Raw genomic sequence first — 24,654 nt, forward strand, 5'->3', positions numbered from 1 at the left:
TTCATTTGAATATATGTTTATTTTAGAATGCAGCACTAACAGCATGATGATGAACTGTCACAAATCTGTACCAGGAAGCACACAATCTTTAAAGTGTGTTGTTTTTCCACAAGTAATTTAAGTATAGCATTATTTTATTTGGTGCTAGAATCAAAGACGACATTTAGATTCTTCAGCTTTGGGACACTTAGTAACATGGAAATGATTGTCTAGTCAGGCAGAGGCAAGAAATTCAAACGCAGTTTCTTTTTCTTCTGCCAGTTCCTTTGCAGTAAGATCCATCTTCTCACGTGAGAAATCATTAATAGGGAGACCTTCAACAACCTTCCAGGTCTTATCCTGTTTGAAAATAATTGCAAATAAGAGATTTATAATTTTTTTTTAAGATTTTTTTGATGTGGACCACTTTTAAAGTCTTTATTGAATTTGTTACAATATTGCTTCTATTTTATGCTTTGGTTTTATGGTCGTGAGGCATGTGGGATCTTAGCTCCCCGAGCAGGGATCCAATCCACACTCCCTGCACTGGAAGGTGATGTCTTAACCACTGAACCACCAAGGAAGTCCCAAGAGATTTATCATTAAACTAGAATTGATGTTCCAGCAAGCAACAACTTAGTTTGAACTTAATCTAGAGAAGTATGTTTTAAAGTGTGATTCTAAAGAAGCAAATCAAAATCCAGATCTTAACAGATAATTCTGATGAAAACAACACTTGAATCTGAAACTCATTGAATCTAGAAAAAAATCTTTAAACGAGGCTTTAATCAGCAAACATAAAAAAGACTGACTTTAGTACAGTTATAATACAGAGCAACAATACTTAGAACCATTGCTTCATTTAGAAGTAATAGAATATTTGTAGATATCCAATATTAGAAGCATAATATAACAAAATGTGTCTAGTGGGGAGAGTTGCAACTTGCCTTCCAGATTAATTTCAACATTTTAGTGACCTGAAGTTGTGCTTCACATGATTTTAAAGCTGAGAAAAATGTCTAATTTAGTAAAGGAACAACTTTCTAGACTAAATTATACCATTACTAATAAAAACACACAACTGCTTTCCCAGTAGAGGACAGAGGAAAATAACCCAAAATACCTTACCTTGATTGTAACAGGGAATGAGTAAAGCAGATCATCAGGAATACCGTAGGAGTTACCATCAGAGATGATGCCCATGGAAACAAACTCTCCCTGAAAATAACAAATAACAATGTTTTACATTCTCATGGTGCTAAGGGATTCTGCTTCCCACTAGCTATCTATTTTACATTTGGTAGTGTATATATGTCAATGCCACTCTCTCAGTTCATCCCAACTTATGCTTCCCCCTCCCCATGTCCTCAAGTCCATTCTCTACGTCTGCATCTTTATTCCTGTCCTGCCCCTAGGTTCTTCAGAACCATTTTTTTTTTAGATTCCATATATATGTGTTAGTATATGGTATTTGTTCTCTTTCTGACTTACTTCACTCTGTATGACAGACTCTAGGTCCATCCACCTCACTACAAATAATTCAATTTTGTTTCTTTTTATGGCTGAGTAATATTCCATTGTACATATGTGCTACATCTTCTTTATCCATTCATCTGTTGATGGACACTTAGGTTGCTTCCATGTCCTAGCTATTGTAAATAGAGCTGCGATGAACATTGTGATACATGACTCTTTTTAAATTATGGTTTTCTCAGGGTATATGCCCAGTAGTGGGATTGCTGGATCGTATGGTAGTTCTATTTTTAGTTTTTTAAGGATCCTCCATACTGTTCTCCATAGTGGCTGTATCAATTTACTTTCCCACCAACAGTGCAAGAGGGTTCCCTTTTCTCCACACCCTTTCCAGCATTTATTGTTTGTAGGTTTTTTGATGATGGCCATTCTGACTGGTGAGAGGTGATACCTCATTGTAGTTTTGATTTGCATTTCTCTAATTATTAGTGAGGTTGAGCATTCATTCATGTGTTTGTTGGCAATCTGTATATCTTCTCTGGAGAAATGTCTAGTTAGGTCTTCTGCCCATTTTTGGATTGGGTTGTTTGTTTTTTTTGATATTGAGCTGCATGAGCTGCTTGTATATTTTGGAGGTTAATCCTTTGTTAGTTGCTTCTTTTGTAAATATTTTCTCCCATTCTGAGGGTTGTCTTTTCGTCTTGTTTATGGTTTCCTTTGCCGTGCAAAATATTTTTAAATTTGTTTATTTTTGTTTTTATTTCCATTTCTCTAGGAGGTAGATCAAAAAGGATCTTGCTGTGATTTATGTCACAGAGTGTTCTGCCTATGTTTTCCTCTAAAAGTTTTAGGCCCAATATAGGTTTTAAGAAGGAAAAAAAGTCACTTCTACCATGTGTGCTAGGTGCTTTCCATATTTCATCTCATTACCCTTACAATGCTGTGAGTTAGATGCCATGTAAAAGATGATAAAACAGCTCAGAAAGGTTATGCAACTTTCCCAAGGTTACTCAGCTAGTCAGCAGCTGAGGTGGAATATGAACCTAACTGGCCTGACTGCACGGCTATGTGTGTTTTTTTTTTTTTTTAACATTATAGCATTAAACGACAAAAATAAAAGAGTGGCCTGTGCAGTTCACTGAATTCTCACCTCTGGGGTTCCAAACCAGATGTCTCTGACGTGGTCACAGATGGCTTTCGCAGCAGACATTGCACTGGACAGTTTTCGAGCCTTGATGACAGCAGCACCGCGCTGCTGCACAGTCTGGGTAGGGCAGGCAGAGACAGCAGTGTTATTCCTGGGGTGAAAGGCTGAAACCATAGCTTAATGTGTCCCCTCCAAAATCACTCAACTACCCCATGTTGACCTTACTAACCTATTTCACTTAGAAGCACCAGTCTTCCTGAAAAGTGAAAACTATATACCTGCACAGAAAGTTTTACCACAGTTCATACAAAGAAACAGATCTCTATAAGATAGCTGGATGACTAGAGGGTATCTAGTTTTTCCCACTTTAACAATCAATCTTGACTGCTACACAATAGATCAGATTGGATTATGACTGCCTTAGTATGACCCCCAAAGAAAATATGCACTCATCAAAGGCCTGCTGTCCTTGAGTTTCCTCCCACCACCCCTTGGGGACACACTCAGGTCAGTAATGTGGTGTGTCTCTCAAGAGTTCTTAATGCTTGGCTGTGAAGAGAGCCCCCGGATTTTTCTCACCGTGATGAATTCTCCCTTGAGCCAGCTGTCATCTTTCAGAGCTTCATAAACACCAACTTCCTTTCCTTGCAGTTTCACCTTGGCATGGTTGACATCTGGATACTGAGTTGAGGAATGGTTTCCCCAGATGATGACATTCTTTACATCATCAGAAATCACACCAAGTTTAAGAGCAATCTAGTTCAATAGAAAACAAATATATTACTCTGACAAATTTTTTTTTTAAATTTCAAATTGTGACCCGTTTGACAAATGTCCTTAAGATAAAAAGCCTCTGGGGCTTCCCTGGTGGCGCAGTGGTTGAGAGTCCGCCTGCCGATGCAGGGGACATGGGTTCGTGCCCCGGTCCGGGAAGATCCCACATGCCGTGGAGCGGCTGGGCCCGTGAGCCATGGCCGCTGGGCCTGCGCGTCCGGAGCCTGTGCTCTGCAACGGGAGAGGCCACCGCAGCGAGAGGCCCGCGTACCGCCAAAAAAAAATATATAAAAATATATATAATACTAAAATTGTAACAGAAGTAACAATCTCTAGCTGTAGGTTCAGAAAGCACTTCAGGATCCTGCATGCCTTGTAGTCACATGAACATCAATTATGTTTTATAGTACAGTGGTACCAGAAGGGTTAAAGTTATGTTTTGAAAGATCTAAATAAAATCAGCTTGCTTACTTTGTTAATCACTTGATAAGGTAATGTGAGGAAAAGAAATTATGGTTAGTTGGATGTATACAGGCATACCTCCTCTTACTGTGCTTCACTTTATTGCACTTCACAGATACTGTGTTTTTGCAAATTGAAGGTTTGTGGCAACCTTGTGTTGAGCAAGTCTACCAGCACCACTTTTCCAACAGCATTTGCTCACTTCATGTCTCTGTGTCACATTTTGGTAATTTTCACAGTATTTCAAACTTTTTCATTATTATTATATTTGTTATGGTGATCTATGATCAATGACCCTTGATGTTACTATTGTAATTGTTTTGGGGTGCCATGAACCCTGCTCACATATAACAGTGAACTTATCAATAAACGTTGTGTGTGTTCTGACGGCTCCACCGTCTAGCTGTTCCCCTTTCTTTCTCCCTCTCCTTTGAGTCTCCCTATTCCCTGAGACACAAACAATACTAAATTTAGGCCAATTAACAACCCGACAGTGGCCTCTAAGTCTTCAAATGAATGGAAGAGTTGCACATCCCTCACTTTAAATCAAAAGCTAGAAATAATTAAGTTTAGTGAGGAAGGCTGAAAGCAAGATAAGCTGAAAGCTAGGCCAAACAGCCAAGTTGTGAATGCAAAGGAAAAGTTCTTAAAAGAAATAAAAAGTGCTACTCCAGTGAACACACGAATGATAAGAAAGTGAAACAGCCTTATTGCTGATATGGAGAAAGTTTTAATGGTCCGGATAGACGATCAAACCAGCCACAATGATCAAACCAGCCACAACATTCCCTTAAGCCAAAGCCTAATCCAGAGCAAGACTCTAACTCCCTTCAATTCTGTGAAGGTTGAGAGAGGTGAGGAAGCTACAGAAGAAAAGTTTGAAGCCAGCAGAGGTTGGTTCATGAGGTTTAAGGAGAGATACTGTCTTCACAACATAAAAGAGCAAGGTGAAGCAGCAAGTGCTGATATAGAGGCTGCAGCAAGTTATGCAGAAGATCTAGCTAAGATAATTAATGAAGGTGGCTACACCAAGTAACAGATTTTCAATGTAGATAACAGCCTTCTGTTGGAAGAAGATGTCATCTAGGATCTTCAGAGCTATGGGGGAGAAGTCAATGCCTGGCTTCAAGGCTTCAAAGCTTCAAAGGACAGGCTGACTCTCTTGTTAGGGGCTAATGCAGCTGGTGACTTTTAGCTGAAGCCAAGGCTCACTTACCATTCTGAGAATTCTAGGGCCGTTAAGAATTCTGCTAAATCTACTCTGCCTGAGTTCCATCAATGGCACAACAAACCCTGGATGACACCATATCTGTTGACAACATGGTTTGCTGAATATTTTAAACCTGTTGAAATATTCACTGTTGACTCAGTCAACAGTGCTCAGAAACAAACATTCCCTTCAAAATATTACTGCTCATTGACCATGCACCTGGTCACCAAGAGCTCTGGTGGATAATGTGCCTGCTAACACATCCATTCTTCAGCCCATGGACCAAGGACTCATTTTGACTTTCAAGTCTTATGATTTAAGAAATACACTGCATAAAGCTATAGCTTCCAGAGATAGTGATTCCTCTTATGGATCTGGGCAAAGTCAATTGAAAACCTTCTGGAAAGGATTCATCATTTGAGATGCCATTAAGAACATCTGTGATTCCTGGGAAGAGGGCAAACTGCCAACATTCATTGGAGGAAGTAACTGCAGATATGGTGGAAATAGCAAGAGAACTAGAACTAGAAGTGGAGCTTGAATATGGGACTGAATTGCTGCAATCTCATGATAAAACTTTAATGCATGAGGAGTTGCTTCTTACGATGAGTGAAGAAAGTAGTTTCTTGAGATGGAAACTACTCCCAGTGAAGATGCCGTGAAGATTGTTGAAATGACAAGAAAGGATTTAGAATATTATATAAACTTAGTTGATAAAGCAGTGGCAGGGTTTGAGGGGTTTAACTCCCAATTTTGAAATTAGTTCTACTCTGGGTAAGATGCTGTCACACAGCATTGTATGCTACAGAGAAATCATTTGTGAAAGGAAGAGTCGATCAATATGGTGAACTTCACTGTGGTCTTATTTTAAGAAATTGCCACAGGCACCCCAGCCTTCAGCAACCACCACCCTGATCAGTCAACAGCATCACCATGGAGGCAAGACCCCCCGCCAGGTCAGCAAAAAGATTAGGACTTGCTGAAGGCTCAGATGATGGTTAGCATTTGTTTTTCTTTTAGCAATAAAGCCTTTTAAAATTAAGGTATGTATATATTTTTTAGACATAATGCTATTGCATACTTAATAGACTACAGTACAAATACAACTTTTATATGCACTGGGAAACCAAAAAATTCATTGACTTGCTTTATTCTGATATTTGCTTTATTGCAGTAGTCTGGAACCAAGCCCACAATATCTCTAATGTATGCCTGTAATTTGTTCCTAATTAGATAGCAGAATTTATAATGATCTAGAAGAGGTTTTGGAAAAAAATTTTAAAAAGCTGATGTATTAGGGTGACATCGTGAGTGACTTTTCTTTCCTTTATGTTAAAGTAAGAATGAGAGAAAAAAATAGTTGTACCAGAATCCACAGCTTTTGCACACATAAATAACAGCAGCACTGCATCAAAGCTCTGGTTGTGTATTCACCATACAGCAAAGGGAATACACTCTGATATTTTAAAGAAATTTTAAAAACAAGGATACCAATAGCCCCAAACTGGAAACAGCTCAAAAGTCCTTCAAGAATGGTTAAACAAAGTATGACTATTAGCATAACTGACACCATCTTGAGCCCTTACAGTTTCTTCTATCCTTTAAAACTGACCTGTGAAGTGAATCACATCAAGGGCTTTGTAGTTAATAGATACTGTTCAATAAACATTAGGACCAGGTAGCCTCTATGCTCTGCTGGTCCCCAAACAATGATGAAAACCTTCCTTGACATATTCCTGGCGCCCACGAGACTAGTTATCCATTCATAAATCTTAATTTAGAAATGCATGTCCTGTTTCAAAGCACCTACCCCCATACCCTATAGAATCATCCCCGTGGTCCCTCTGCGGTATGAAGTGCAGCTGCAAATGCTTCTGGATCACTGTCCACCTGATCCTGATCCCACCCTATGAGTAAGTCACCCTATAATAAACTGATCCATTGGTTATATGGAGCTGCCTGCCTCACTTTAAGGTCTCAAAAATACCTTCTCAGTTTGGTGGGCACTTTTTGTTCCCTCTGTCCTCCAACACCAACTGTGGTACATTCATACAATTAAATAAATAAATGGAATAACAATAAAAAGGAATGAACTACTGATACATGTAACAACTTGGATGGATATTAAAGGCATTAAACTCAGTGGGAAAAAAACCCCACAGTGTCAAAAGGTTACTTACTGCACAATTCTATTTTTAAAACATTCTTGAAATGACCAAAGTACAGAGTTGGAGAACAGACAAATGGTTGTCAGAGTTTAGGAAAGGAGAGGGAGTGTGTAACTATAAAGAGGCAACATGAATAGGACTTCTTTTGTGGGTGATGGTACAGTTCTGTTTCTTGAAACTATGGTGGTTATAGTAATCTATATATATGATTAAATGTCATAGGATCATCCATAAAGACACAAAAACTGCAGAAATCTGAGTAAAGCTAGTTAACAGTGTTGTGTGTAGTTTAGTCAATTTCCTAGTTTTCATAATTCTCTATAGTTATGTAAGATGTCACCACTGGGGGAAGTGGGTGATGGGTACATGGGATTCTCTGTACTATTTCTGCAACTTCTTCTAAGTCTATAATTATTCCAAATTAAAGAGTAAAAAATAAAATGACAACCAACCAACCAAAAGGAATGAAGATTAAAAAAGCCATTACCTAAAATGTTTGCAATGCCTTGACTCATCTTCACGGTAATTTATTCAGTCAAGTAAGAAGCAAGTTGTGCTTACTTTCACTGACCCTTAAAGTAAGTCGAGACTCATTTCTTAAGTCCTCAAATAGATTTAAAAAATAACTTAAAATTCTTTGTTCCTGACATTTAAAATCACTTCTGATCTAAACCCTGCTTCATTTAGAGTTCTGCAAGTATTAGGACTATTAACTACCATATCAGTCTTCACAAATTATTTGGATGGTTGGTTTCTGGGGTACCCAGCTACTGATCTGCTTAGTGGTTGGGGTAGAGTGGTGTGCTGTGCAATGAGTACCATTTTCTGTGTGTGCCATGACCTGAAAGGACTTGCGAAGAACTGTTCTCACTTACATTTAGCTGGCATCATTGAGAAAAAGGAATATTTATACTGGGGTAAGTGAGCCAAGATGTATATTATCAGAAACTTAGAAACCATAACTCTGCTGAATGTCAGCTTCAGCTGCTCCAAAGTAGGGTGAGGACAAACTGCCTGCAGGCCTATCCTCCCTACAGGAGGCTCCCCTTACTTCCTGTGTCCTATTGGCCACGTCCTCTTATTCTTTAGATCTCCTGAGCTAATCCACTTCTGTCTGGATAGCAAAGGCCAGTACTTTGCACCCAGAGTTTCTGAGAATATCATGCATGTCAGAGCTAGTCTAAACTACCATGTACCCAGGCTAGCAGTTCTTTGCTCCTTCAGACACTTTCACGTCTGTCACACAGATCTGTTAAACAGTTTTTGATTCATTCTCCAGCTCTAGTAATTTTCTTATCTCTGATACCACCAAACTGGTTTCATTGCCAAATTACCTGGTCAGCAGACAACATACGTAGCTCTGGTCTGCAAATACACAGGGGATTTCTGCAGGTGATAAACAGTCACTAGGTAGCTAGGAGCTCTGATTTGCAAACTAAATTATGTAAGACTAGTATCCATTCATGTAAGAAAAATTAATCTTTGGGTTTGTTACTTTTCTCACTGGATTAATAGCCTCTATAGGAGGAGGAAACTTCTAACAGCATTCACTGTACCAGACTGGCATGCTGGAACACGTGCCAAAGTCAAAGTACGATGAGGTGGCTCCTTCTTTCCTCACTCAGACTTTCACCCCGCAAGGAAAACTGTTGCAGGCACTGGGACAAAGTATTATTTAGCTGTACTTCTGGAAGCAGAATTTTCCAATGCCTGCCTCCACCAAGGCCTCAGGTCAAACAGCAAAAATGGAAATTTGTCGGTGTCATCATTTTACCTCTTTTTTCCTGTTGTAACTAAGTGAATTGCCATCTGGTAATCCAGAGTCCACAGATGCAACAACTATGATGATCATCTTTTCCTTCATAACTGTTCTACAGTATCCCAATCTCCTGCCTCCAGGCATTCAAACAAACTCCCATTTCTTCCCAGCCCCTGGACACTGGCTAAATAACAAGGAAAAAGACACAGCTCACAGCCCAAAGCCTCTCAGGAAATATTTGCAATTTAAGCTTGTTATCCAAAGACCTTCTAAATTAACTGAGAGATTTCTGAGGTGTGACTCTTCTCAAACCTTGGTTATATCTCTCTTAATCATCATCATCATTATCAATAATAACTAGAGCAGCCAACCTTTACTGAGTTTTTACTATGTGACAGGCACCAGGATAAGGTCTTAACATAGATCTTATCTCAGTTAGTTCACATAACTACCATCTGAGGTAGATTCAATTATTATCCCATTTTATAGCTTGAATATACTTTCTCAGGGTCACAGAGCTAGTGAATGGATTAGGTCACTTGATGCCATTTTGTAAGAACACACATGAGGGTCTGGAGTCAGGCAGACCCTTTTACTGACTCCGTCATTTACTAGCTGTGTGACTTTGAGCAGGTTCCCTGACCTTTCTGGGCTTCACATTTCTTATCTGTAAAACAGTAATAATAACAGATATCTCATATGGCTACTATGAGAAGTAAATGACAAGTCAGATATAAAGCATTCAGCTTAGTGTAGAAACTTAAATGTAAATACTTTTCTCCCTCACTGGGCCCTCCAGAGCTGAAAGCTCTTAGTTTAAAGCAGTGGTTTTGTTAGCCAGACAGTAATAAGGAAGGTATGGGGTTAAACTAGAGGATGTCATGTCTTGCAGGAGTAGAATACTGGGCAATAAGAGAAACTGTAACATGCACTAGACAAGCTTAGGTTAAGAAATAGAGTGTGAATTTCAGAACCCTTCTGTTCTAAGGAGATTGGGAGAAAGGTGAACTATGACCTCCTAGGTCTTCAATGTGGAAACAAAGAATAGGTCTCAGTAATTAATGATTTTAGAAAGAACAAAGAATGTAAGAACAAACAACTGTTATTAGGCATGAGAAATAACCACAGCAAAGATAACAAATCAGTTATAAAGACTCCCTGTTCTGTCCTATTTGGAAGGTAAAGATCAGCCTGATACACATTCTTGAGCTGTTTTGCAGTGTCCAAAACCCCTCAAGCACTCAGGCACCAGATTAACTGGAGCCTAAGGAATGAGCCTTTGCTGACCCCTGTGATTTCACTCAACTAGGCACCTGGATTTTGTCAACCTAGGGTGACCTTTGCCTCATTTTAATGCTAAAATCTCCACCCCAAGGGCTGGAATTTCTGTCATTTTTGAACATGCAAGGCATGTATGTTTGAGCATGTTGTTGTACTGCACAAGTGCATCTAGAACTCCACCTTTACATTGAAGATTACACTCACCCTTTCATGAATATACATGTACCCTTAGCTTAAAATGTCCCTGATCTGGCTATTTGGAAAGACAGTGCTTTGAGAGCTATCTACCTGTTTCCTTATTTGTCACAAGGAATAAACACTTCTGCTTTGACTGAAAGTACTTGGTATGATCATTGGCGATGCACCCCAAGTGATGGACCCACTGAATCTGGTAACAGTTTTTCAACTTAGACCTCACACCATCATTTGGTAAAAATAGTTTTCTTGAAACTCAATAATGTTGTCTTCTCTAGAAGAAAAAGAACTAAATTCATAGACCTATCTAGAAGATGAGCTATGGATAAGGAGGATGGCCAGAAAGGCGCTAGGGAAAAGGAAAGAGGTTATGTCCAAGAACTAGAACTTTGTCATGACATCTAAGGGCACTGGGATTGTCTAGATCTGAGAAAGCCTAGGAAACTAGCACAGATGAGTGGCATGGCCTCTAATTAAAAAAAAGCTATTGTTAATACCCTGGTCACTGACTGCTTAGCATATTTATCTAAGGCTCCAAGGGATAAGGAAACTGGATAACAATTGAAATTTAGCTACTAAGTAGTGAAAACTAGGAAATTTTATGGAAACATGTAGAGTATGAGGATATAAAAATGAAAATGAAATTAAATATAAAATTAAAATCAAGCTCGCATGCTTAGCAGTAGGGAAAAAAGCAGAACCACATATAATACACAAAGCTCAAGTTTTTCTATTATAATCTCCTATACATCTGACAAAAATAATTTGTGTGCCGTCATATGAATTATCTATGCTTATGACTAATTTTTAACCACTGTACTAAGAGGACATTAGCAATGATATGTAATTAAAGTTAGGAAATGAAATATAGTTGAGAAAATTAAGTACAAAGTTCAGCTACTTTAAGAGAGAGATTTAAAGATGTCCTAACAAATTGGAATAGCTTCCTACTAAAACAAAACAACAAGAAAAAAGCACAAACTATGATTCAGCTACTTTAAAAGTGAGAGAAAAAGGGTTTAAAGTTGAACATTCATAAGATTTGAAAAGGCATCTTTCTTACCTGAGCTTTAGCTCGGTTGTGATCCAAACGAGTCAAGCAACTGAAGTTCTCCTTGGGGATGGACGGTGCCGACTTGGAGGCAGTCAGGCAGTTGGTATTGGCCGGGTTTCCCACCACGATAACCTAGGATGTAGGCGAGGCACAGGAGAGCTACAGACCATAACTGATTAACTAAACCAACTTAGAATATGACTCACATGTAACACATAGCCTTCGTACCAAGTTTGTGTAAGCTAAATATGTATAGTTATTATTGCAGTTTCTAGTTTCTAGTAGGTTTCTATCCTCCGTTCTAATAACTTTTCCCCCTTGTTAGCATTTGGTGCGACTACTAAAAACATTTACTAAAACCACCGTTATGTACACAAGTCATTTTGTTTTCTGCCAAAACAGAGACAGCATTTATCTAGTTGCCATAAAAAACTAGTAATCTAGGGCTCTATCTCAGAGTTCTATTCAATCATAAAAGTTTTCCTTCTTATAAAAGTAGTCCAAGAAAGAAATTCTACTTGAGAAGTTTACTTTAGGACAATGATTTGCCCTGATGAATGAAAAGTGTTTCTCAGTTTTGCCTAATCCTAAGAATTAACTGGGTTAGTTGCTAAAATACCAGGTCCCACCATTTCACACCCATTGAATCAACCTGTAGGAGAAAGCACTTCAGGCTTTTTTCTTTTTTTTTGGAAGGGGTAGGTATAGGATGCCGTAAATTACAATACAGCATAGGAAAATGTATACATGAACATGTTTTACAAGTCTTAAAAATCTTTAATAAAATGATAAAAAAACTTACTGTGAAATATCAAACTTACAGAAAAGCTGTAAGCATATTACAAAGACTAACTCCCACATTACTTGTACCCAGATTCTCCAATTTGCCCCATCTCTTTCACTTTCTGTGCACGTGCAAATGCGCGCGCGCGCGCGCGCGCACACACACACACACACACACACACACACTGCCCTTAGTCTTTTTTTTTGGCCTATTTGAGAGCAAGCTGTAGATATGATACTCCGCTATCCCTAACTACTCCACTGTCGGTGTATATTTCCCCCAAGAAAGACACTTTTGGCTAAGAGGCAATTACTATGCAAGCAGTACTGCAACTCCAAGCAACCTTGTAATTTTTTTACTAAGAGACCTGGGGATTTCTACCCAACTCATTTCTATTATTTTCTGTTAATGACTACAGAAAATAAAAGTTAACTATTTGAAATAAAGTCTGCAGAAAGCAAAAATTCAGGTGTCTATGAAGTATTATAAAAGATAGAACATTATAAATGGCAACATTAAAAAACCTTATGAAATTTTCTTTTACCTTTCTTTGAATTCAGAATTGGGTGGAAGAAGTGTATCAAAACCAGAAAAATCTCTAACTAGCAAGCCCTTTTGCTATGACAATTAAGTTCTAGGTAACTGATACTTAATTGGTAAAAAGAGGCTTTACTGTAATAACACAAATTTAGAAACCAAAATAAATAGGTTGAACACAAAGAGAGAGAATAGGAAGTCATACTGACTCAGCTCCTCAAGAGACAAACATATCGAAATTCCTCTGGACTTGAGAAAAAGTGAGCATTCAGAAGCCCCTACCTCCTGTGACTAAAAACAGACACAGCTTATAGCCATCTCCCTTCACAATCACAAACACAAATCCAAATGTCTGAACAAATAGTTCCACACAGCTAAAAGGCACCAGAAAGTTCTGTGCCTTCTCTATAGGTTTACAAACTAATATTAAATCTCCATGTCATGGTAATAGGCAGAATATTTTTGAGCCCCTCAGAATACAGATTTCTACACTATATGAACAAAACCTAGAAAGGGAGGCCTAATGGAGCAAAACTCTGTATCTGTATTTACTGACCATCGCACAGAACTGGGGAAAAAAAAAGGCAAATACTTTCATTTTCACTTAAATGTTGAAAGCAGAAGTTTCAAATGCTGAAAATAAAAAACCCAATAAAAGACTGCATTGGTCACCTTAACTGACTTCTTGGCATATTTGTCCAAGGCTGCACCCTGGCATTTGAAGATTTTCACATTTGCTTTGAGTAAATCTTTCCTCTCCATGCCATCCCTTCTTGGCATGGAGCCCACAAGAATGGCCACATCCAGGTCTTTGAAGGCAATCTCTTCTTTATCTGTTGCGATGACATCTGTGAACATGGCAATAAATATGCAGAGCTACTTAAACGCCAAAGTCTGAGGTTTTCTTTTTCATACTGAATCTACCCAGTAACTCTTTCACTTTGTAGCAAATGTTTACTTTTACAAATCACATTGATCAAAGTTTTAGGGGCCTAAAAAAAGAAAGGCAATATATTAATTCAACAACCATAACATCAGCAGAAATGTCAATACATTTGTTTTGCTTTTCCTATTTCAATAATTATCTTAATTTCAAAACTCTATAGCTTTTATCTTTTATAATGATGCAAGGTAACTTTCAGGGCAACATTAATTATTCACATTAATTACCACAGATAACACAAAAGAGAAACTAATTCACCTAACTTTTAAGTTATAATTACTTTAATTCTAAGATATCAATCAAATTAAAACAATGCTTATTGAGAAGTTTTTGCAAGGAATAACACTAAGAGATTTCTTTTGTCAAATTTAAACACTTTACACATGAAGACAATGAGGCTTAAAGAGATTAATTAGCTGCCTATCAAAAAGGAGTGGGGCTATAAGTCAAGATTGGTCCAGATTTCAACCGCTATGCTGCAGTGTCAGTCCAATACACCACCTGCTTTTTGATTGAAGAACATACAGTTGACCCTTGAATAACACAGGTTTGAACTGTGCAGGACCAGTTATATGTGGATTTTTTTCCCACAGTAAATACTATTGTACTGTACAATCTGAGGTTGATTGAACCTGTGGATACAGAGGATCCGTGAACAGAGGGCCAACTATAAATTGTACTTGGATTTTCCACTGCAGGGAAGATTGGCACCACTAAGCCCTGAGTTGTTGAAGCGTCAGCTATATATCATGGCTTTCTTTTGGTGACTGTATTAAAAAGGCCATGTGCTATAGACTGAATGTTTGTGTCCATATAAAATTCATATGTTGAAACCTAATTCCCAGTGTGATAGTATTAGGAAGTAGGCCCTTTGGGAAGTGATTAGGTCATGAGGGGGAGCCCTCATGAATTGGGATTAGTGCCCTTATAGAAGAGGCCTCAGAGAGCTCCCTCATCCCTTTTGCCATGTGAGGACACACTGAGAAGATGGCTGTCTGTGAACCAGGAATTGGGCTCTCACCAGACACACAATCTATTGGCTCTTTGATTTCTGACTTCCCAGCCTCCAGAACTGTAAGAAGTAATTTCTTTTGTTTATAAACCACTCAGTCTATGGTATTTTTGTTATAGCAGCCCAAAGGTACTAAGACAATCAGGGTACAGTGTTGTCACTGATAAATTTTTAGACCAGGAACTTGTGTCAGTCAGGCTTCTGTAAGTCCCCAAATAGGTATACATAAGAGCACCAGCTGGAGAAAAAATATCCATCTTCTTCCCAGCCATGCACCCTTATCTGCTGAACCTTCCCTTCCCATCATATTCACAGCTGACCAAGGACAAGCCAACTGTAACCTGGGCCCACTAGAGAGAGCAGAGAGAACTCTGTAGAGAAGGGAATAAAAATGGAAAAAGCAACAGAGGAGGTTGATTTGGAAACAGTGCGTGAGGAAAGGGAGCCAGCAGAATAGCTTGGACAGGGTAATGCATTCTCTTACATAACTAAGCAACCAAATGATTGAGATGGCAGAGTACCCCTTCTACTAAATGTTTATTGAACAGATATATGAATTCTGAGCATTGTTTCTCTTGGGCGTGTTTACATTTTTGATTTGTGCAATCCTCTTTGAGAGTATTATTAATTAATCTTTACTCTCCCTCCCCCCAAAAAAGATGATGAAAGTATAGCTAAAGAAAAATATTCAAATTAGTTTACAACCTGACCTAATATTTTAATGGACCTTTCAACCAAATTTAGGATTTCTGTCTTACATTTGTTACTTGTTCATTGAGTCGCAAAGGCTCTTAGCAGAACTCTTTCTCAAACCATGGCTTTAGGCTTTCTCAAACCATGTAGTATAAGATTAGAACAATTTATATTATATCTTAACCTGACAACTGGCAGATGGGGTGGGACTATATATGGGGACCAACCAATTTCTAGTCCCCAAGCAGCATATGGTTCTGGAAAACATCATTTAGAGTTGAAAAAGTTCTCCATTACAGGACACTACTATTACTATTTAAATAGAATTTAAATAATAACAGTGTGGACAATCTCAGGTGGATAACCCTTGTGCAATATTATACTTAATTGGTAAAATAAATTACATATAGGCATGTTGGGAAAAAAGTATAATCTTTTATATTATACAGGTTATTTCACACTTTTACTCTTATTTATTCTTGGTATATATCTTAACAAGTAGTTGTAGTTCAAAAAACAAAAACTTTTTATGAAATAATTTCTAACTGAGAGGCCAGCTAACAAAACTCTAAAATCTGTTTTTTTAAGATGTAAAATACTATAAAATCCCTTTCTCCTCCACTCCCCAACTCACCTTTCAGGAGGGGAAGGGCACAGTCTTGCAGCTCCATCAGGACACCATCCAGGACACCCATCATGGGAGTAATATCCAACAGCACGAGAATGATAGGCTGCCAAATAAATAGCAAGGACAGCATCTGTCAGTGTAGGTTATGTCACTTAGTCACAGAAAAAGTCCTTTCACAGAGTTTTTGCTAATTGGTGTGTGTATGTGTATAATTCCCATTAATTAGTCATAATTATTTTAGGAAGTCAGGTGTCTAACATCAGGTGTCCTTTAAATAGGAATGCTTATAAAACCAGCAATAGTTTGCTAAACACAGTAAGAGGAATCACCATTACTGAATTTTAAAGGAGTACATGGAAGAAATATCAAGTTGAAGTGACATGCCACACCTTGCTCTTTTTGTTGATGGCTGTATATCTAATTTCAGTTCACAGAGAGCTAAGCACAGTATCTGGCATGAAGGAAGAACTTGATATCCATGGGTGAAGAGAATGGATAAATGAATACTGTATGAAAGGATTTTAGTGTACATTAATCAGACCTGCTGGAATAGGGGGTGCCTGCTTCAAACTGGGAAGCCTATGTGCCTGTCCAACTCTTTTGGGTCTTAAGACCATTTATGAACAAGAAAGTGCTGATTCAGCAACTTTCTCTCCCACGTGACTCTCCCTAACAGTTACTGTCATTATGATACCTGCTGGCTGCACCAAGTCAACTGAACAGTAGGAGGAATAGTTCTAATTTGCAAAGCATTTTCAATGCCCAGAGAGGTGCATATAAATAAGCTACCAGATTCCACTTATAGCCATGTGCCTAATACATTCGTTGGGATTATCCATTCCTTTACCATTTAAACATTTCTTTGCAACTAAATACAGGATTTCATTGAAAATGTTCTTACTTTTACTTAAGATTTACAGACACTTGCCCCTACCTGGTCTTTACCGAAGACAGATCCATTTCCAATACTGTATAGCAGTGAATAAGCAATTTGACCAGCTGCTCCAGTCACAAGGACTCGGATTGGTTCAGACTGTAATGAAAGAGACCCATTAACACCTTATTAAAAAACGCTATTTTACCCTAAAGATATTCAGAATTTTCTCTATAATAAGACAACCACATACTTTAAAAGCTAATGTAAAATTTTAAAGACTCTTCGCATCTGGCTTAGTAGAAGACGTTTATCTCAGACTTGTCCCAGTAAACACAGCATGCACAAAGCAACTAAGCAACTTCTGGAACATGTGTCCTTTGGCTGCATATTTATGTGGTGTTATTTAACTCTCCCTGCTGTCTTGGATTTACTTACAAAATCTTATCCATCTTTTTTAGGATATTTTACCACTAAAATAGGCCTAACGATGTTGATGTGCATTATGTGAGGATATAAACCCTGGCGGCCACTAGAACCTTACAAATCCTCTTATGCAAATCCCCCACTCCCTTCTGCTGAAAAGAACCCTTCACACCAGGAAGAGGAATAATAGCGGTTACAAATTTCCATTTAGAAGGAGCCAGAAAGTTTTTATAGAACTATTAATCGTGATTCAACTTAACTACTTGGAGGAAGAAAAAAATAAGCTTATATTTATTTAAGGAGAAAGAAAAATGAAAAAATGTTAATATCTGGATTGTAAAAAATTCTAGCATTAATTAATAAATAACAGTAGCAACGTGTGGTAACAGTTGACAACCTGATTTTAAGGGAAAATTAATATTAAAGGGGAGGAAGGGGAAAAAGTACAAAGAACATATTAGTTATAATAGATGGAAGTCATCTTACAGACCCTGAATAAAATATGAACATATGGACAAAAAATATATATAACTAATTCAAAGTGATGACCCTGAGTCATTAAAAATAAGTTAAATTAAGCTCAGAGAATTAAAAAGATAGAAATATTTCTATTAAAAAGAGCTGAACAAAAATGCCTGGAAACTTAATGGGTAAGTTTAATTAGATGGAAAAATTCAATCAAGGGAATTGTTCCTTTCTCTGACAATACTGGGTAAATGTACTTCCACTTTGTGTCACCTCTATAGTTACCCACACTAGAGAAGTGGCTGAAGTGACTGGGGATAGAGGATTAGATTTCTTTATATTTAGAATTCCCTCTTAGAGAGGGGTCATGCTTCTAGGATAGGAGACTATGACCTGAAGGTTCCTTCTAACCTTCAAACCCTAACCTCTGGAGGTCAGCAGCACTTAGCAATCTGGTACCCATAGAATTCAGAGGAAGAAAAGTCTCAGGAAAGTGTCAACTGTTGTAGAGAAATGCATCTGAACACAGCAGACTATGTATGTGTTTCTTCTTCAGAGAGGTGACCAGGGTGAAAGTGGAGAAAAAGGGAAAAAACTATGGAGAGTTTCTTCCTGACCTTCTGGGTCTCTTGTCCATACTCTTCACCAACTTCCCCTTATGCTTTAATATCTCTAAATATACAAAATACGATAATTCCCCCAATAATCCAATTTTAATACAATACATATTTATGTTCCCAAATAGACTTTAGGTTTATAAAGAGCACTGTTATTGTATATATTTATTTTCTATCACATGGTCTTTACATGTTTTAAATTCTGTCATTTTCCCCTCTTTCCTTGAAGTATAGCAGGTGAGGAAAAAGAAATAGAGGAAGAAATGATTCCCCCTCCCTCTTTAGAACGCAAGCTCTTTAAGGACAGGGGCTTTGTCTACTTTATTTACTGTTGTATCCCAGCTGCCTAGAACAATGCCTGGCATGTACTTAGAGCTCAAACATTTGCTAAAGCTCAAATATTTGCTGGATCTTGTAAAATTACTATCAAAACCTTGGAAATGTAAAAGAATTGTTTGGAAGCAAACCCAACATGCTTTAAAAATTGTTTTATTCATATATACTTGCATTGAGAAGGCTGGAAATAATGACAATAATTCCAGCTATGGTTAGCAAAATTATTTATGTCAGTAGTTCTAATGAAAGTCTTCTTTTATTACATAACTTGTACTATTTTAGGCCAGAGACTCCATTAGTGAACCATATGCAAGAAACAAGAGGATAAGCCAATTTTTTTAAAACAGGGGGCTAGAGAGGCGGTAGAGTGTGACAGTTAGAGATGGCCTCTAGAGCCACACTTTCTGGTTCAAATCCTGATTCCTCAACTCAGCTGTATGTTCTTAGGCAAGTTACTGTATTGTTTCTCCATAGTAAAATGGAGATAATAATAGCAGCTACCTGACAAATAAGGTAGTCGTAAGGATTGAGAGAGTTAACATACAAAGCAGTAAGAACAGTATGTAGCAAGCACTATAATTATAGGTCTCAGGTTTTTCCTCTAAGGACTCTTGTAGCCTGAGGCTGTTACTCTCCACTAGACTGTGAAACTTCTGGAGAACAGTCTGCCTCTGACTCAAATTTGCACTCCCATATAGCATTCAACAAGGATTTGTTGAATGAAGGAAAGTTAGAGTTAAGAAAAGCATAAACACATGCTACTTCAATGAAAGCAAGCTACGATAAGCAATGAGGGGAAAAGTAAACATTACTATCTGTAAAGCTTAACCTCCCAGAAAGTCAGGTAGATGGTTAGAAAAGAATAGTCAATTTTAGGCATTTATTTTAGCTACTAAAAAAATGGGTTCAAAGTACTACAGTCCCTAGTGAAGGGGTTGTGGGCAACTAATGAACAGGCACAAATTCCACCTGAGCAGTTTCCTTCTTCTCTATCACTGAGCAAATTATTTTCACAGGTAGGTGATTCCATCTTGTTAAGAGTAGTATGAAGCCCAGTGTCTGAAATGTCTGGTGATGAAACAGGAAAGAAGTGCCTATTTGGTTCTGTCTGCTCTTTGCAACGTTGCAGTAGAAAAGCAGGAGGGCAGGAGATTCCCACTGACATTTTCACAATGTTACAGTGTGAAGATAGGTTACTATTCTTTGCTTAGATATCTGGGCAGTCTGCCAAGATCCAAGGAAGGAATGTCTTTGCTCTTGGCAGGGCACTAATGACCTTCGTGCAGATGCAGGCTCTGTCTTGGGCATGTGTTCAAGTCTCAGTTGTAAAGCTTGAATTTAAGTGTTCCTTCTGTTATTCTACAGAAAGACCCATGTGTTCCTTTTTTACTTTCTCATTTATATATATTTCTGTAATATAAAAGACAAACAGTATTCAGATTCCTTCATACAGTTTATTCTTGCTTGTCATTCCCTATGGACACAAGGAAAGAATTGACTCCTTGAAAAAAACCTGATTTTAATAGCTTACAAAAGATGGCTCTTTTCTAACTCAGTGATTGTTCACACACTCTCCTGAGCAGGCAGGGAGATTGAGTCATGTGAGAATTTGCCATCAGTTTCAGCAAAATGGCAGGAAGGTTCTTCCTCATGGACATTATTTGGTGCTGGAGTGATCTTCCTGGGGTGAGGCCTGGCTTGATATACTGTGTAGAAAAACAAAGCAAGAATGGGGGCCCAGGAGCTTTCTGTGACCTTGGGAAAATCATTTGACCTCACCAGGTTATGTTTTAAGATTAGAAGAAATAATTTCCAAATTCCCTTCCAATTCTAGAACTACAATATTCTCATTGTAAAACCATCAAGTAATATAAATGCTGATACCTAGTTTAGTTTGTATTTGCAGTATGAGCTTGTATCTTCATCCAGAACCTCAGCAACTAAAAATAAATTTTCAGAATGACTTGATATGTGTCTGAATGATACAATATGGTAAAATGGAAAGTATGCGAGATCCTTGGGGGCAAACTGTTGTATGACCTTGAGCAAATCACATTCTTTTTGGGTTTCAATAAACTCAATTTTAAGATGGTCAAGATTTTTTTTTAAAAGGTTCCAACCAGTTTTAAAATTATTAAGTCTGAGGTTCTCTGATAATAAGTACCTCTGCATTCTTGCTAAGATTACTAGGTCAGGGGGCTTCCCTGGTGGCACAGCGGTTAAGAATCTGCCTGCCAATGCAGGGGACACGGGTTCGAGCCCTGGTCGGGGAAGATCCCACATGCTGCAGAGCAACTAAGCCCGTAAGGCCACAACTAAAGAAAGCCCACACACAGCAACGAAGACCCAACGCAGCCATAAATAAATAAATTAATTAAAAAAAAAAAGATTACTAGGTCAGAAACCACTGAAACCATCATTTAAATGACTAATTATGTTATCTGACAAAATAAGTAGGAAACCTAGGTTTAACACTTACTGAGAATTAGAAGCTGTCCCCACTGGCTCCCTTATGAAGGTGGAAGAAGTAATCCCCTTGCCCTGAAAACACGTCTTTTCAGGTTCTGGAAATGTTCCAATTCCTTCAAATATTTTCCCACATTCCCCACTCATTTTAGTATTTTGAAATAACAGAGGAAAAACAGTTTCAACTACAAATACAGTACTGAAGCAATTTCTCTCAATTTGATGTCAAATGTCACCTTCAAACAGCATGCTGATTATTCCTACGTCAGTACCCTCACCAACCTCCCTTCTCCCTTTCAGCAGAGACAAGATACCCATATCTTGGTATCCAAAGCTTCATGACACGATGGTTTTATTGTGTAACATTTAAAAGTAGTGGTTCTAGAATTCCTAACACACAGATCAGTAAAAAAAAAAAAAATGCACTTATTATTTGCATAGGGGCACCGTCACTGCAACATGTCCAGGTACGACAAAAGGAGATCAATGAACAGGTTTTAAATAACATTTCGTGAAATTAGATATGGCGGAAACACTTCTCCCGAAAACGTAGATCGCAATCCCGAGCATCTGGTAAGCACTACCTTTGAAGTGAGGGCCTTCTGCTTTCAAGGGCTTTGTGACAAAAGCCCTTAAAAACACTGTGGGCTTAAGAGGAGAAAAAGAGGTTAGGGTCCAACACCCCCTCTCATTTCAAACCTTATCGTCCTTCTCAAACCCCTATACCGTGCTTTGGAGAAAATCCGCAGCTTCGTATTCTGTACCCCCAACATACAGAACGACTGAGATCGCGCCTCTCCAAGGACAGAGATGTCTCTAAAGTCCTTCTAAGAACCCCCAGCTGTAAATCAACCCCTTCCCAATTACCGGGTCCCTGCGACAGTCCCCAGATGAGTCGGGGCTTTCCAAAGGGCGCGAAGGACAATCCCTTGCACAGCCTTCCCCCAACAGTCCTTAAAACGCAAGAAACTCCACACACGGGCGCGAAGGTCGGAGGTGGGCAGCATGCAGAGGCCCACACTCACCATGACTGGGAACTGCGCAGACACTTTTCTGCACCTGCAAAAGCAGCTTCAGGGAGTCCGGTCACCTCTATCGTGGAACCGACTCGGAAAAGGCGAGTGATGTTAGAAAGAAAAGGCTCGGCTCCCGGATGCCGAGGCCTCTGGGAACTGTAGTTTAAGCAGCCCTAATTCTGGCGCAATCTCCAATGCATTTCCTTCGAGTGTTGAACTACACTTCCCGAGATCAGATTGTCTTCTCACGCCCTGCTCCTTGCGCTCTTCGCCGATTGCAAAGTAGTTCCCGAGGGCGGGCCGCTGTGATTGGAGGACGGCGACGAGCGGAGGATTTGGGCTCAGGAAAAAAGGACCTGCCGGATGGCGCCTAGCAATTGGCGAAAGGGGAGGCGAGTGTAACTCGAGGGTGGAGAGACAGAGCCCTTAGCTCCAGCGCTCTCCCGTAAGCTGCTAAGACTTTATCCTCCCCTCAAGGGTAAACGTGGGAGGTAAAGAGACCTTCCGCTGCGTAAAGCCGGTTCGACCCGGAAACAAAATCTTTTTTAAAACTATTCACAGTCTGCGGGGGCGGGAGGAATTGAAGTGTAGAGAAGACTGGACGGCTTCGCAGGTTGCTAAGCGACGAGGTGGGAGAGCGCGCGCACGCACGGGCCGCTGAGGAGTACCTGAGGGGTCCGTGGCGCTGCAGCTCAGACACCTAGGCGACCGAGCGAACGCGCAGCGTCCTCACGGGTCCCTCTTCACCGCCTCGGTAGTGTCCAGTGACGCGGTGAGGGGTTTGCAGGGACGCACCCTCAGAGACGGCCGGGGGCAGCACATCTTCCCCACTCCGGAGGCAGGTGAGTCCCCGCCCGAGGCTAGGGTCTTTCAACCTTAGGGTCCGGTGTGCGGTTGTGCGCCGTCCCGCGTTGCGTTTATCGACCCAGGTGCTGATCTTCTGCGTGGATGCCCGCGAGCTCGCCGGTCCCTCTCTGCGTGCATAGTGTTCGGGCAACAGTGTTCTGGATGGCGTAGTGCCCTGAAGTTCACGCCACCTCCCTGCAGTAAGATACAGCTATTTTCAAGTTAAGTGAAAAATATTGAGCTCCAGCTTTGTGGGAAATGAGCCCCTCCCTTCCTGGAGTTCACAGTCTAACTTTTTCTCTAAGTTTTCCGTGAATGTTGACACTTTTGTCCGTTCTTTTTTGGAAACGGAATGCTCTTTAAACCATCTTGACCTTTAAATTATGCCAAACCTGCATTTCTAAGGAAAGCGTGGCAGCTGAATGGGAGACACTCGTTATTTCAGTCAGTCTCAGCTGGTAAAATAACTTAACGAGGTTTTCGTTTAAAATTAGTGCTGCCCAGGAAAATTGTGCTCTCTGAAACCTTGTTTCATGTGGATGTTAAGAGGAAGATGTGATGATCTGGAATAGCATATGTGTAATGAAATGAAAGAAATATCTATATTAGAAAACACTGGTGTAACTTCTGGTTACACTGGTGATTGAATGCCAAGTGGTATCTTTCAGTTTTTCTCTTCAGTTTTGGAGGGTTTGCTATTGTGTGAAAGAAATGGAACCTTACTTTCCAACTTGATCTATCAATAGCATTTATCATAGCTTAATGACTCTCTCCTCCTTGAATAACTATTCACGTGGCTCTCAGACAGCATATTTCCTGGTTTTCCTGTATGTCACTGGTTGCCCCTTCTCAGTGTTCTTTGCAAGTTCTTTTTCACTTATGACCTTTTAACCTTGGAGTGCCTGTATTCTTCTGTCTACACTTAATCCCTTAGTGATTTAATTCATGAGTTGCATAGTTTCAAAATGCCACTTCTATGTCAAAAACTCCCAAATTTGTGTCTCGTCCTGAATTCCAAACTCCTGTGTCTAACTACTTTCTCGTTATTTCTCTTAGAAAACTTGAGTTTCTAATATGCATCGTTTCCACTATTTTACAGTGTTTTCTACTGAGCAATTGTATGTAGAAGTAAAACACCACACCTGTTGGTACAGATAATATGACCTGTAATTTCTCCAGTTCTAAGATGTTCATTATGGATGGTGGGATTATGAGATTTCAGATGGTAGAGTAGTGAAGAGTATGGATTGGTTAAATGAAGACTGGTGTGATAAATTGGTTAAATGAAGACTGGTGTGATAAATTGAAGAGCATGGATTGGTTAAATGAAGACTGGTGTGATAATAGAGCAAGGATTTTAGGATGTGGCATTCTGCTAGGCTCTGGGGATTCAGAAGTTAATAATACACAACTGCTGCCTTTTTAGAGCCCCAGTTTAGCAGGGAACACAGATATGTAAACCCATAATGACAACATGGTGTGACCTGGTTAGTAATAGTTAGGTAACAA

The 24,654-nt window shown here is 39.2% G+C and overlaps 1 protein-coding gene across 1 annotated transcript; it reads right to left on the bottom strand.

Annotated features, from left to right (window-relative positions):
- Positions 1-22,465, bottom strand: MDH1 (malate dehydrogenase 1). Its single transcript, XM_060026503.1, has 9 exons — positions 22,309-22,465; positions 17,034-17,132; positions 16,106-16,202; positions 13,496-13,671; positions 11,512-11,634; positions 3,179-3,355; positions 2,603-2,716; positions 1,108-1,197; positions 1-339 (listed from the first exon to the last, which is right to left on the bottom strand). Exons 1-9 carry the CDS (start codon positions 22,309-22,311, stop codon positions 214-216), a joined length of 1,005 nt encoding a protein of 334 aa, XP_059882486.1. The 5' UTR covers positions 22,312-22,465; the 3' UTR covers positions 1-213.
- Between the last annotated feature and the right edge of the window lie 2,189 nt (positions 22,466-24,654).

Source organism: Delphinus delphis, chromosome 12, assembly GCF_949987515.2.
Source record: "Delphinus delphis chromosome 12, mDelDel1.2, whole genome shotgun sequence".
Classification (NCBI taxonomy): domain Eukaryota; kingdom Metazoa; phylum Chordata; class Mammalia; order Artiodactyla; family Delphinidae; genus Delphinus; species Delphinus delphis.